The sequence below is a fragment of the Phoxinus phoxinus genome (genome assembly GCF_949152265.1).
Source record: "Phoxinus phoxinus genome assembly, chromosome: 7".
NCBI classification, from domain to species: domain Eukaryota; kingdom Metazoa; phylum Chordata; class Actinopteri; order Cypriniformes; family Leuciscidae; genus Phoxinus; species Phoxinus phoxinus.
This window is the reverse complement of record NC_136882.1, coordinates 3409509-3425892: the sequence shown is the minus strand read 5'-3', so window position 1 is coordinate 3425892 and position 16384 is coordinate 3409509. Positions and strand designations below refer to the sequence as shown.

General features: G+C 40.1%; 1 protein-coding gene across 1 annotated transcript in view; it reads right to left on the bottom strand.

The window, feature by feature from the left end:
- Positions 1–16384, bottom strand: part of LOC307002128 (piezo-type mechanosensitive ion channel component 2) — a 93296-nt gene that overhangs the window by 5576 nt on the left and 71336 nt on the right. Inside the window, exons 43-49 of the mRNA XM_079619421.1 lie at positions 12455–12613; positions 8851–8998; positions 7225–7413; positions 6932–7024; positions 6638–6807; positions 4732–4848; positions 4564–4643 (exon numbers count right to left, since the gene is read on the bottom strand). Coding sequence (XP_079475547.1) covers positions 4564–4643; positions 4732–4848; positions 6638–6807; positions 6932–7024; positions 7225–7413; positions 8851–8998; positions 12455–12613 — 956 coding nt within the window. The remainder of the gene's footprint in view (positions 1–4563; positions 4644–4731; positions 4849–6637; positions 6808–6931; positions 7025–7224; positions 7414–8850; positions 8999–12454; positions 12614–16384) is intronic.

The following is a 16384-nucleotide window of genomic DNA, read 5'->3' as shown; positions in this document are numbered from 1 at the left end:
ATCACTATTTCCACAGTCTCCCAGGACTCGCAAACGGAGAGAGGCACTTTGAGTGAGAATTCAATCAGACAGGTAATCTTCATTGTTCACCCAAAGGTGTAATAAGACTGAAGCTTCTTCTCAGCAACGCACACCACACTCATGTCCACTTCAAATCCACCACAATGAATCAATGTATATAATTAGTGTAAAGGCACTGCAATTCGCTCACACAAATAGGGCTGATCGGCGGCTTCACTCCATTAAACACACTCCAGGGCTGAATATTCAATCCTCTGTCTCTCTTCAGTACACTCTGAAACATATGACTTCTTCAACGGTCAATTTCACATTTACATTCTCTTCTTCACGCTTTTCAATTAATTGCAGGTAGGAAATATTCACTTATCTTTCTCATGTCCTTTTCACAGCGTCGAATCAGCCGATAGCTTACTCCAGCAAGCCTCCATAGATCACTCCCAACTAGTTTCCCCGTGACAAGCCAATGTCCGACTCTCTCCACACACGCTGCGGTCCTGAGAACAATAACTGTGTCCTGTACCGGTCCTGACTGCAACACAAGCTCAAACTCTTTCTTCTTCTTTGACCGAACCCCGACCCCAGAAACACTGAACACCCTCTCTTCTTCTTCTTCTTCTTCTTCTTCTTCTTTTCGATTAATGGCAGATTGCAACCATGACTATAAGGTGCATACCGCCACCTACTGTACAGGAGTATGTAACATGAGCTATATTGTGACAATATCAAAAAAACAAACAAAAAAAACTAAATCCTACTATATAACCCTATATTTTTAAGATATTGTACCACTGCTTCCTGAGTATCATTAACCCCATCTCCTATTGTTCCTATCAAACCTTCAATATTCCATTCTCTTCCTGCCTGTCTCATTTTTAATTTTAGACTCCTTCTCTCCTCCCTATATTTCTTATAGTGTAGTAGTACATGTTCAACATCTTCTTTGGACCCACAGTCATAACAGTCCTCTGTTTGACTTTTGCCTATTAAAAACATTGTTTTATTTAACCCTGTGTGATCAAACCTCAGCCTGGTTAAAACGCACTCTTCTCTTCTATTATTTCTAATTACACCCTGTGCATTAACAGATTTTTGCAATCTGTAATAATTTCTTCCACTTTTATCCACATCCCACCTACCCTGCCATTTCTTCGTCATTTCTTTTTTAATTATTGCCTTAACCTCCCCTTTTCCAAAGGGTATACTTATGATATCGTTTGTCCTTGTTGATCTTTTTGCAATTTTGTCTGCTCCCTCATTCCCTTTTATACCTATATGAGCAGGTACCCAGCAGAATCTCACATCTATTTGTAATCTCCGTAATCTGAATAAACTTTGTTGTATTTCTAGCATTAAATCTTCTCTATTAGATTTCATATTTTGAATACTATAAAGCACTGATATAGAATCTACACAACATATCACTCTATCTGGTTTAACTTCCTCAACCCACTGCAGTCCTATAATAACTGCCATCATCTCTGCCGTATATACTGAAGACTGATCAGGTAATCTTTTCCCAATACTTAAGTGCATTGTTGGTATATACACTCGTATTCCTACCTTATCCTCTCCATCTTTAGATCCGTCTGTATACACATCTAAGTAACTGTAATATTTGTTCCTAATATATTGACTTGCCAGGTATCCTTTCCAACTCTCTTCCCATTCATTTTTAAGTTCCATTATATTTAAATCTATCTCAGTTTTTGGAAACAACCATATAGGGATATTACTAATAGGTGTAGGTGAATTAATCCAAATATTATTTATTCCATATTCCTCCGATTTTGCTTTGGTTACCCATCCAAATCCATTACCTTTAAAGGAACTATACTCCCAACATTCCTGAATAATACTCTTTGCATGGTTTCCATACCCACATCCCTTTAAGCGACTCCAATATGTAAGCATGAGTTTCTCTCTTCTCAGATCTGATGGTACTTCTAACTCTACCTGTATTGCTTTAATTGGTGTTGATCTTATTACACCCGCACAGACCCTCAATGCTTTATTACTAGCTCGATCTAACTTCTGTAAATGTGTCTTAGCTGCTGCTCCATATACATAACATCCATAATCTATTGTTGACCTCATTAACGCCCTATAAATGTACATTAAGGATTGTTTATTTGCTCCCCAGTCTTTCCCCACTACTGCTCTCATTAAATTAATAACTTTCTTGCATTTTGATTCCACTTTTTCAATATGTATTTTCCATGTTCCTTTTTGGTCTAACCACATTCCGAGATATTTAAAATGATCTACTGTTTCTATATTATGGCCATATAGCTGCAGTTTCTGATTTTCTATTCCTTTCTTCCTGGTGAATATCATATGACAAGACTTAGTTGGAGAAAGCTTAAAACCCCAATTATACGACCATTGTTCTACCTTTCCTATTGCTTCTTTTACTTTATTCCTCACCCTTATAGGGTCTCGTCCTCTTGCCCAGATGGCCCCGTCGTCTGCATACAGAGCTGATCCAATCCTTCTGTCCAGATTCCCAAAAATATCATTAATCATAACATTAAATAAAACTGGACTAATAACCCTACCTTGTGGGATTCCATTAACAATTCCAAATTCCTCAGATATGTCTGATCCCACTCTAACTTTAAATCTTCTTTCTGACAGAAAGTCTAACACCCAGTTATAAAACCTACCTCTTATTCCCATTTTGTTCATTTTAATTAACAACCCTTCACCCTCTCTTCTCTCTGAATGTCCTTTTTATCCTCAGCTTAACAAGCAGAAAGCCCGCGGGGACGCTGCCTTTCGCTCTCCCGCACCTGCAGTGCATTAGCGCTAATCAGGTCTGACAGTCTTTTCGGTAACACCCGGAACCGGAGTGGGAGGTGTCGCACACAAATGCTTCCCTCCAGGAACTCGGCACTCGTGAGAAGGTTCCGCTCACCGAGCGTTTTTGTCACCCGTGACACAGATTTTACGTTACTGTAGCAGTGATCCAGGATGTGTGCTCCCCTAGTTGGATGTTTAACATGTAGCGGGATCCTCGACTGGCGGCTGTGTAACCTCACAAGCAGCCCCCCTTGCTTCCCTCGGTGTCTGCGCTTCCGCCGCTGGTAGCCTATAGCGTCCCCACTCAGGGGCTCAGGTGTACGGCATGTGTGGCAATACCTCCGCCCAGTCTCCTCGCACTGCTCCCGACCTCTGTGGCCTAACTCCTGGCCTCGTTCGCCTCGAGTGGGGCATGCATCGAAATCAGCACACCTCAGTCCAGTATTGACAAGTGACAGTTCACAAATTTCCTCACGAATCTTCAGAAGTGTCTCACGACCATAGCTTAAAGTGGCAAGTGCATCAAAAACTAAAACAAACATAAAACAGACAGCACACAAGAGAGCTCTTGCTACGGCGCCCTGCCTCGGCGCCATCTTTCTCTAAACCACCATCGAGTATTTGTATCAAATGCCGGTCTCGGATTCAAATAGTTTTAAGTAAAAAAATTATGTTGAAATATGATATATTTAGCATTTTATATGCAGCTACACCTTGCTTAGCATGTATACTGTAAACATTCTTTATTCATATGAAAATACCCCCAAATCGCATGAAAATCACACACAAACCACATATACTCGAAATCGTGCATTTATTAATCTTCTTGTTTCAGGTGAAGAGATGTGTCTTTAGCTTTGTTATCACGGAGGTCAGAATGAGGAAGTGTACACAGGGCCGCGTCATGCAGAAGGGCAGGAGTATGGTCAAGGAGATGATTGACAGCTGTACAGCGAATGAGAGAGCGCTAAGATCATAACTGACGCAAATCAGGAATATGAGAGACAGATCTCGCTGTGATAGCTCTTCAGATCGCATAATAAATATAAATTAATAAATTAATTAATAAATTAATATACATGTATTCTGTATGACGAAATATTTTACAAACATGTGATGATAAATCATTATTTCTCCAAATATGCGCACCACTGGACTAAGAGCTCTGGCGGATGCTGTATAATGCATGTATGTGAACAAATAAACCGGAGAAGTGAATCAACGTGAATGACAAAATAACAAACGTTACAGATGAATAATTTTGCACTCAAATATCGAAGCTGGAGTCTTAAATATTTCGAATGTTTGTCCTGAACAAGTAAGAGTGTGATGTTTTAACGAGTAATGAATATTGAACAACAATAATCTGAGGCCGTCTGTGATCTTTGCCGTGAAAGGGGTTAAATTAGTGTTTTTGATGATCCAGTTCGGTAGGTGGCGCTGTCATAAAAACTAGGTTCCTGGACCGGTTGTCCTCCAGTTGTGCAGGAATACCCTTCTCTGCAGATCTGATGTTCTAATGCCATTCATTTACATTTATACATTTCGTAGTTTATGCAAAGCAACTTACAGAAGAACTATGAAGAGATTCCTCTTAATAAACATGAGAAGTGCTAAAAATACACAGTTTCAAAGATTGTCTATAAAAGTACATGCAAAAAAAGGGTAGGAAATCAGAAATAGTGCAATTGTAAGCATTTAAGTCTCTTTTAAATAAATTTCAAAATACAGTTGATAACTCACCCACTTTAAGTCGATGTGCCACTTTAGAATTAGGTCCGGAAGTTCCTCTGATATACTTTGGCAGCAGATTTTCCAGCATGCTGACAGGCATCAGAAAACAGATGGAATGAGAAGTGTCAAAAACAGATGTAGAGAGAGTCCACATTTAAATGTTTGAGAAACACGTACAGTGGACGACTGTGTGTCCCTCTGAGCATAGACACCAGTTCATCTCTCAGTACGCTGTCTTCATACTTCACTGTGTGTTCACCAGCCGTCTCAGCATTCATCACCAGCGACGCATTTCTGCTCAAACGAGCAAAGCACACAGTGACATATCACACGCACTGTGAAATGTTGATTATGAGATGAGACAGAAGACTACATGAGTGAGAACATACAGCACTGCTTCCCATCATGGTACATGTTCACATTCTGACAGGATGTATAGGTGTAACGAGTTAGCTCAAAGGGGAAATATTAATAATAACTCAAAGCTTGTTATGATTAATTATGAATATTTGGGTCAGTTAATTGGATTACCTGGATGTAGCTAAATTAATATTACAATCAATTAATCAGTTCGTCCAACAAACTCTTTTGATTATTCACTTATTCTAAGAAAAGGTTTTTTTTCATGGCCACAGAAAAAAAAAAATTCTTAGCATGTACAGTGCTTATAGTGTGTAACACGATCAAGATCGTAAAATTTACTTTGACATAAGCGTGAAACAGAAAGTCACGAACACATAACTAACATACAAACAATTACACATACATGGGTAGATGGTAAGTGATAGAATGAAACCTAACATTTAATTAAAGCTACAGAAAAGATTAATTGAACATGAAACAAACCATCTTATTATTATTTTCAGAGCACCTCATGAAATGTATACTTGCATGGCTTTTGCAGTGAAAACATTTTGTGAAGTTTCTGAAAAAGGATTTTGCTGATTCTGTGAGTAGAGAATGAAGGGCTTGTGTAGATGAAATTTAAAGCCTGAGAAAGGTCCCACCTCTCAGGGTTGGCTCGACCAATAAGAAAGGTGGAATTTCCAAGCTGGATTGGTTGCTGATGAAGAAACTATGAAAGATTCTTGCAATAGTAGCGCAGCTATCCAACATATCATGTACACGATCATAAATTGTATCATAAAATAGACAGTATTGTAAATAGACATTGTATCATAAAATAGACAGTATAAAAAAATAATAGAATTAAAAGACGCTACACAAGACAATAAATTATTCACATGATGTTCTGGGATGCATGTTCATTTATAGATCAGTTCGTCTATAAATGAATGCAGGAAAGTCTGTTTTAAGGTCTGTTTCTGTCTTTCCTACCACATTTTTTAGAGCAATAAAATCATCTTTTGTTATGAGAGTTTAAATACTTGTTAGTGGTCACTTTGAAGTATGTATGTATGTATGTATGCATGTATATATATGTGTAGGTATGTATATGTGTATGTATATATGTATATATAGGTATGTATATGTCTGTATATAGATGTGTATAGATGCAGATAACAAAATAATAATAATAACATAAAAATTGTTAATTAAAGGAATGTAAGAATTAAAGGGGTAGGAGTACATACGTTTTACTTCTTCCTACTCCTTTTCGCACATGAGATAGAAGTATGTTCACACAGGAAAGTAAGATACTTTGTTTGCTGCTTTTTATATTTTTTCTTTTCTTTCTTTTCTTAATGTTTTGGACATTATTGTATTTATTTTTTTATTTATTTTTTCTCTCATGTTCGAAATAAAGATTTCAATCAATCAATCAATCAATCAATCAATCAATCAATCAATCAATCAATCAATCAATCAATCAATCAATCAATCTTATCTGATGGTTGCCCTGGCGACTTTTCTGCTCTCTTGCCTCTTTTGGGGGAATATTTCATTCCTAAGGGTGGGCTTTAAAGCTTATTTGTTAAATGTAACAAATAGTTATGTGTCTGATTGTCTCAGTTGTTACAGGATTGACTAAAAAGATCTTTTGGGCTCAAGAATGTCATTGGAATAAATCAAGCCTTTGGCCTGTATAATGTGTGCAGTTGATGTGCTTGTGAGAGTATACCGCAGTAAAGTCCAGCGCAGAGTGATGTAGAAGTGTGTTGAGTTGCTGAGTTCATTGATCATGGCGTCTCGACTGGCAGGACTGACGCTCCACAGCAGACTGGCGTCACTTTTGATCTTTGCCATCACTATATCCTCTGCCATATAGTTCACGATGAACTGCATCGCCGACTAATTGAGGCACAAGGAGGACAGTTTGATCAGACTGACGACTGAAGGATGACAGTCTAGCTGTTTAAACTCAAGGTTCAAAGTGTGAATGTAGATAACTATGTGGGAGAAATGTAATGTGTACCGGGTAAGTGGCGTAGTGATTGGTCATCCTCTGTAAGGCTGATTGCGAGTATGGGATCAAATTGTTCTCCTGAGCACTCATGCTGAACAATGGCTGTAAACATAGTCTATATTATTCACGGAAATGAGCACATCGTTTTTCCCAGCTCTAATATATATTTATTCAAATATATTCATATAATATTTATATATATTAACATATAGACATATTTCACAGATATAAACATACTTCAGAAATATATGTTGTGAGCACATATAATAAAGACAACAATGTCACTCTGTTAAATTGCACACCTCGTATCCTAATATGCTTAGCTGGATGGACACATCTAATGGTTGATTGGTTACTCCTGCTACAGATTTTACCAATGACATGAAGAGAAGAGGGAACCAGACGATGCAGATAAGAGCAAAAATGATGAAGCCACCCATGGTGTATTTCACCAACTTCTTCTTCCTCTGTCCTCGTTGATGAGGGTATTTCTGTGGCCAGAAAACATTCTGAATACACATTTGATCACTGACACACAAGTTAGAATCATACAAGTTTCTCAATTTCAATGAGTTGAATCTCGTGTGATCAGGGTGAACCACTGTCCTAGAGTATGACATTATATTATATATATTGGTAATTCACCTAGGATTGTGTGACAGACACTTAATTTTTTTTTAAATTGTTAAAGGTATCAGCTGTGGTTTTCAAATGGCTTAGAGGAAGAAAGATGCAAGTAAAGTATTTTATTTCTGCGAATTTGGTCTGAGATGGTGGTAGTAAAATCGACTGAACATAGAAACATTCTAATATTACAGCTACTGGACGAGAAAAAGAGAATTACTGGTACTGAACCACTGACCTACACTTACTCATGTGCTCAAATGACAATGAACCCAAATGCATTAGTTTAGAAAGACAATACTGAAGGGAGTGAATTCTAGAATTCTAGAATTCACTGCTGCCTCAAAGTATATAAAATAAGTGATTATAATCAAGGTATTAATCAATAGTTTTACTTCTAAATATCAAACGAGTTGAATGACTTCTCTAAGCTTATGAGTTTTTACTTCGTTGTAGAAGGTACCAGTGTGATTACTGAAATGTTCTTTTCATGTATTCTCTAATGTCTGTATTTGGTATCTGAGAGGTGACTGAGGGTCTGGCCAAGAATGCAGTAACAGTGCTTTCTAATTTAGCCTGGCTTTCAGAAATTAAATATGGACTTGTTGGACTAAATATGGACTTGTAGAAAGGTTGTCATGTTAAATAAATAAGTAAATAAGTAATGAGTAATGTAAATGTAAGTAAATAAGTAATGTTACATTTTATCTGGATGTTTTGGGAAGAGTCTCCTGTTTATAGTTAGATCCCAACCAAATCCAACCTTGAAGAAGCTGTGTGTGTGTTTGTGTTAGTATTTTTGGTTACAGGTTAAGGAACAAGTGGCATTATTGGAGATTGACAGACTTGTTTTCTTCGACATGCTGGTGCCTAGACACACAGTCTTGTGACCTTGGAGGGCCACTCGTACCTCGTAACTCAGGGTCCTTGTGGTAGCCGTACATACTATGGAGATGTGCCATTGCCTATCAGTCCATGTGTGGACAATTGCTATGTTTATCTATTTCTTAGCCAATCAGAATCAATCAACCTGAAGCAATGACGTAGCTTAGACCTTGGCTGTAGGGTATAGTTGCTGTGATATTTGTAACTGTAAAGGGGGGTGGCCTACAAACGCCTTGTGAGTCTTGAAGCTGACTTCTGCCTGATGAAACTGCAAACTATCTTCAATTTATTATAATGCTGACTCTTGTCTTAAATTGACTGCACTTATAACTCCTGCCCTTAATTAATCATATCTGGTCCTTGGGTCTTTAACTGTAAATCCTCTAACAATACAATTCATTTGGATGGCAAGTTTTCACCTTTTCCGCTTCTCTCCAGCACTTGAGGATAAAGATGTTGGCATAGATGTCCTCCACACAGATCCAGTTAGACAGGCTAAGAGTGGTGTCTGTCCACACCCAGTCCATCACAGCCCTCAACTCAGTCAGGAACGGAACGAACCGGAACCTGTGGAAGAAAGAAAACGTCTCGGTTACATATGTAACCCTCATTCACTGAAGGAGGGAACAGAGACGTACGTAAGAGGTGATCCGACAATTTGGGATCTCATTTAAGAGACCAATCCACTTTGAGTGTAAACTAAACAAGCCACTGGACATTGGCATGCGAACGCGCATCCGATGCTCTACCCCCCCGGGTATAAATACGGAAACGGAATGAGTTCTAGGAACCAGGTCCAGGTCCGGTTGGGCCAGTACGACGCAACTAACAAAACCTGCTCTTCGTCCTCCCTGACTTTGCACAGCGTCTGTGCACGAAGGCTCACTGGGGGAAATGCATAATTTCGTAGGCCCAGGGGCCAGCTGTGTGCTAGCGCATCTGTGCCGAGGGTCCCCTCGGTCAGGAAGTAAAACAACTGGCAATGGGACGAGTTCGTGGAGGCAAACAGATCTACTTGTGCGGCTCCGAAGAAGTCCCATATCAGCTGGACCGCCTGGGGATGGAGTCGCCACTCTCCTGGAAGCACAGGCTCATCGACACGTGGCAACACGTGGCAATTGATTTGCCAATGCAGGGAGCCCGTCCACAAACCCGAAACTGTATGCCCGTTGTACGTGGCCGCCCAGAAGGTGGCAGAGGCATCTGTGAATATCACAGCATGCCTGGACACTTGGACAAGGGGAACTCCTGCTCATAGAAACGAAGGGTCTGACCACGGGCTGAAGGTTTGGCGACAATGCAGGGTGACGGACAACTGGTACGTGCCGCTCTGCCACACCCATCTCGGGACTCAGCCGTGAAGCAAGTGCTGAAGCTGTCTCATATGAAGCAATCCGAGCGGCGTTAATGCGGCTGCCATATGCCCCAGGAGTCTAAAAAAAAAGCTTCAGTGGGACCCCGCTCTTGATCGAATTCATGCAGTTCAACACTGACCGGACGCGCTCCTCTGTCCTCTGTCGCGCTGTCTGGTTGACCGAGACCAACTCCATACCGCGAAAAGAGATCCTCTGCACAGGGGAGAGTTTGCTCTTTTCCCAGTTGACCCGAGGTGACAGAGCACCATGTCCCTGTGTTCGCACAACTGACCCCGAGACTGAGTCAGAATCAGCCAGTTGTTGAGAATGTGAACGCCGCGTTCTCTGAGTGGAATAATGGCTGCCTTCGTAAAGATGCGAGACAACAGGGACAGGCCGAAGGGTAGGACTTTGTACTGATATGCTCGACCCCTGAACACAAAGCGCAGAAACAGTTTGTGTTGAGGGAGAATCGAGACGTGAAAGTACGCCTCCTTCAGGTCGATCACTGCAAACCAATCTTGGGGACGGATGCATTCGAAAATACATTTCTGTGTTAACATCTTGAACAGGAGCTTGTGTAGGGCCGGATTCAAGGTCTGCAAGTCCAAGATTGCCCATAACCCACAGCGTTTCTTGGGTACAATGAAGTAGGGGCCGTAGAGCCCTTTCTACATATCGCATGGAGGGACCGGCTCAATCACGTCCTTTGCCAGTAGGACATCGATCTCTGCCCACAAGACAAGTGGATGCTCTTGAACTTGGGTGGGGGCCGGGCAAACAGAATCGCATAGCTGAGTCTGATGGTATGGATGAGCAAGTAAGACGGGCTGGGGAGTACTAGCCAGGCTCCCAGACACTGTGCAAGCAGGACCAACAGGATCACGGACGTACCCGGGTGGGCAGCGAGGTGGAACACAGGGACTTGACTCGGGAGGCACTGAGGCGACCCGAAGTGGAGTCTTGAGTGTGCTGTGAAACACTTGCCTGGTTCCAAACTGCACACTGCTGGCCGCAGGCGATAGAAGAGGGGGATGGGAGTGGCAAGGCATGGAAGCGTCGCTCACTGCCATCCGCGCTCTCTCTCGTAACCCAGAGATAGAGGAAATTTCTATTTTATTGAAAACAAACTGAACAAAATATTATCCAACCGGCCCTTCTCCTGGGGAGGGAGTCCCTTCTAAAGTGGGCATCGCCCTACCCAGGGAGCGTGCAGTGACTTTTGTTGCCTGTAGGGCAAGGTTCGTCGCAGTACGCAGTTCCTGCATAACCCTTAGTCGGCTTTGGGCTTTGACTTTGGCCTGGTAGACCTGCAGGAGCGCCATGGCATGCAGGGACAGGAAAAGGCACCAGACTGGTTTCGGGCAGAAAAAGGTGCCGTCCATGATCTGGTGACCTCGTCATGCACTTTCGGAAAGAACCAGCACCAGCCGCCCCGAGATACCAGTCGTCCAGCCGTGAAGTTTTAGGGACACGGTGGAGGGTTCCACTCGAGCCCGACACTTGCGGCGGCCCTGGAAAGCATAGCCGTGAGCTCTGGGTCTTACTTGGGCAAAACTTCCACACCAGAAGGGGGCAGCGCACCCAAATCTTCATCCCCAGAGGACATAAGCTCTTTCGAGAGATTGGGACTTCCACTGCTCGCGCGGTCACACCAACACCAACTAGTAGAGGCTTCTTTCCAGAAAAGACTCGTCCAGCAGACACTCAAAGAATATCCTTTGCAGAGCATGAACAGCATTCACCGTTCGGCTCCGAAGTGAAAGACAATATGTGCCGCATCCGCTTCCGTATTTATACCTGCAAAGCATCTGATGTGTGTTCTTATGCCAATGTCCATTGGCTCGTTTATTTTACACTCGAAGTGGATTGGTCTCTCAAGTGAGATCCCCATTTGTCGGATAAACTCTGACGTATATCGAGAATGATTGACTGAAAGGAAACTGCCCATTAGTGAGACACACACACACTAACACTGGTCTAAGATGACAACTACACAAGCAAATCATCAACGCATCATGCTTCTCTGATTTTTTGAGCTATAGAAATTATCCACACAGAATAATTTTCAGGATTACCAGGTCAGGATACTAATGCCTTGAAGTTATGCTCCAGGATTCTAGATTTTAGACTTATTAGGCAATCACTAAATACAAAATGAGATTAGCCTCATTAAGAACTATGAACTTACTATGACAAATTGTAATGAATTAACAATTAAATAATAATCACTTTTGTCTGTGATGTGAGCAACTTTTTAAAACTTTTAACATAGTCCTATATTAACTCTTCCCCCTACATTGACAAAACTGTTACACAGTAGAAGGCGCTATTTTGCAACTTCTGAAAGAGTAGAATTAAAATTAAAACAAAGTATTTTTTCACTTTAAAATAATGGTCCAGATTTAAAAATAAAATAAAAATTCCTTCACTTGAAAATCAGATAACTTGAAGTGATCTTCAAGAACTACCAATCTGGACCATTATTTGAAAGTATTTCTGAATCCTGAAAGTCCTGAATTAATATTTCATGCATATTTACCTATTAATAATGGACCATTATTCTAAACTGTTTCCCTTTTCTTATAGTAGACTGTATGACCCTTTGTTTTGTTTTATTCATTCTGTTGAATATACAGAAACATATCAGTCATTGTAACTGTCTTACCCCTGAAAGAGGAAGAGGTTGAAGTAGTTGTGGTTCTTGGTAAGAAAATTTCCAAGAACACGGTTAGGGTAGCCACATTTGATCTGGTATGCTGAGAGACCAAAATAGATACACTTGACAAAGTACCACAGTTGAGCAACTCGATTCCGGTTGAACCTCCTGAAATAAGAAACATTTGAGGAAAATTAGCATGAACAATTCTAAAGGCTGTAATGCTTAGCTGATATAAAAATTTGGATGTCTAGTAATTTCCTACTACTAAATTCTGAGAAAAAAGAAAAGAAAAAGAGTTTCTAATGATTGGACAAAAAAACTTCCACACGTAATAACCTAGAGTACTGTCTAACACTTGATGGCTGCTCTGTTAAGTCTTCGTCGTCGGTTAGGAACCTGGGTGTGCTCTTTGATACCAATCTTTCATTTGAAAGCCATGTTTCTAGCATCTGTAAAACTGTATTCTTCCATCTTAAAAATATATCTAAGTTACGACATATGCTTTGAATGAAAAATGCGGAACAGTTAGTTAACGCGTTCATGACCTCAAGGCTAGATTATTGTAATGCTATTATGGGTGGTTGCCCTGCATGCTTAATAAACAAACTACAGCTGGTCCAAAACACAGCAGCTCGAGTTCTTACTAGAACCAGAAAGTATGACCATATTAGCCCGGTTCTGTCAACACTGCATTGGCTCCCTATTAAACATCACATACATGTTTTTATATTGCTGATCACTTACAAAGCACTAAATGGTTTAGCTCCCCAGTACTTGAGCGAGCTCTTAGCGCATTAGTCCTTACGTCTATTGCAATCTCAAAATTCTGGCCAGTTGATAATACCTAGAATATCAAAATCTTTCTAATATTGTCCGGGAAGCAGACACACTCTGTCAATTTAAATCTAGACTAAAAACACATATCCTGGCATACTCATAGAACATTATACATTCCTATTATTCAAATCAGTTAAATGATTATTAGGTTGCATAAATTAGGTCAGCAGTAACCGGAAACACTTCCTATAACACCCAATGTACTTGTTACATCAAGAATGGCATCTATGCTAATGTTAGTCTTTCTGTTTATTCTGAGGTTTACTGTAATCAGCCGGATCCGGGCCATATCCAGATCAGATGGAGGACCTGCGCCTAGACACGACCAAAACGCATCCCTGAAGTGTCAGTAGAGATTGTGTCACCTAGACTTTCCCATGTGAAGGCCTTATCGACACAACAGCCATCGGCACTGATCCTCAACAAACCCGTCTCCATACCGACGGGACTCCGATCTTCAACCAGATGGAACTGGATAATATTCTGAATGTTCCAATCCAATCTGATCTATAATGCTGCTTGAATCATAATCATACACTGTTCATTCGTTGGACAAAGGAGAACTTGTCCCCCGACTGAGCCTGGTTTCTCCCAAGGTTTTTTTTCTCCATTCTGTCACCTGATGGAGGTTTGGTTCCTTGCCACTGTCACCGTTTTCATCTTTGGCTTTTGGCTTGCTTAGTTGGGGACATTTAATATTCAACAATATTATTGATCTGCCTGCATTGACACCATTATATGAGAACCGAACTGAGCTGGATGATGACATCAAGGTTTTCTCCAGAGCAGCTATATATATAAATTAACTAAATTAATAACTTTTTACAATAAAAATGAACCATCACTGAATGGTAAGCTGGACGCTTGTGACGATATTTTCTTCTAGAAACAAACCTTGTTGCATTATATTCCTGTTATCTCTGTAAATCTGCTTTGAAACAAGCTGTATTGTAAATAGTGCTATATAAAGGTGACTTGACTTGACAGTTAAAGTGTTATCTGCCGAAATTATGAGTAAATAGTGTCATGATTCTGCCTTCTAGTCCTTGTCTTTCTTTAAGTCTTGAGGCAGGATCATGACAGACCCATGTTTTATGTGCAAACACATGGGCTGCATTCCAAACCGCATACTCAATGAGTAGGTACTTAATTTCAAAAAGTACTTACTTAACGAGCGCTAAAAGAGTAGGTACTTTATAGCCAAATCTCGTTAAGTATGAATGCGAACCGGACATCTGCCATGTTGACGTTATCATGTGACCTACGCCACGTTATCACAAGTGCAACAACTTAAAAGATTTGAACGACACGTTTAATTCATCTATCTGTAAATATCTTGATATTGATTAAACTTGCTCATTTTATTGTCTTTTTAAAGAAACTGCTGCCCATTTATTTTGAGAATACATTTAGGGTTGATTTAAGTTCTTATATTTAACCCTACTCATGTGACCCACCGTTTTATCCTTAACGATATTATTTATTTTTATTACGAAATCCCAAAATTGTCATCTCTTGAATATGTTGTTAATTTCTTTATTTTATATCCAAACATTTTCATCCACAAGCAAAAGTGGCTTACCGTGACAAATACTGACCGATACTTAATTATATTACTTTTTACTGAAAAAAATCAATAAAACAAACAAAATGTAATGTATGTCATATGACATAGCTATGCATGAATACACTCTAGATGTGTATATTGTGAACATATCTACATTTTCATTCAAACAATTAATTAAATAATATTTGATTTACTGACAACAATGATAAATATTAATAAAGGAGTAAATGAATGAATGAAAGTCACCATCACACAATAAACAAATGCAAGTCAACACATGAAACAAAGCTTTATTCAAACTACTACAATCATGTAGGCTACAGGCACTGAACCACATCTACTGCCATCTCAACACAGCGGTTCCCATTCTGCGGCTTTATTCTGATGAACCAGCGGACCGCCAGAGGTGAGCCGTGCCGGAGTGCCGGAGGTTGTTGCGTGATGTGTTGTGCTTCACAATCTGAGGCAATAAGGGCCGGTGGAGTGATGGAGGGTCTCGTCCATGGCACGATCTCCAGGATTCAGCTCTGTGCTCCTCATCCTCAGTGCTCACACCAGCTCACACATTTCAGATCCTACAAAAATGCACAAACATAACACAAAAGCAGTAGTTTTAACAGCACAATGTCATTTGATTTCAGTATTATTTAGCAGACAAGAACGCTTTTTTTCCACAAATGCCGCCATCTTTCCTTGCAGGTCCTGCTCCACCACAACAGCTGAGCAGCAAATGCACAGAAATCAAGAATCAGAAAAGTGCTGTAATAGCTCTGTTTGAAATTACAATAATTAAAATAAACTACAACTTAATATTTAAATTATTATTAATTTCTGTAGTATACTCACTCAAAGCCTTTGATGACAGCCTTCAGCTTCATGAGCCTCTCTCCACCGGATACACACACACACACACACATATGTTCTTCTGTCCCTCAAACACATCTGTTCATCTGTCCCTGTAACATCCAGACAAGACTCCCATAACCTCTGTGATTTATGAGCTCAACACTACATTTACATGTTGAGGTTGTTTTAACTTTTTATCCAACATACATGTTCCTCAATTTATCAACAGTACTAATGGACAAATAAAATAGATAACTTATGTTTAGTTACTTTATAGATATGTTCTACATAATAGCACACATATCACTCAGATGTATATTTCATGTTGTGATGTGCTCTTCTGCAATACTTATAAAAGATGTTCCTGTCAGATGTAAATAGACGTTTAAAATGAGCGTCTTTAAGATGTTTATGGTTTATGTAAATCCACGTTAGAGACGTAACTTACGTGTCCTTACTGGAGCTCCTGTCAGCTAGAGCTAACGTTATACATAATAAAACGTGTTTTTACAGCCAAATCACAATCATACTATACTGTCTAACTCCTTTACACCTTCAACAGTTAAAACGTTTACTCTATAGTAGTTTAACACATGCAATTTTAACACAAGGAACCGTGTTTACTCACATTTGAAACCCCGCTGATCTCCGTGATGTTTGATAATGACGTATCCTCTCGCGTGGCC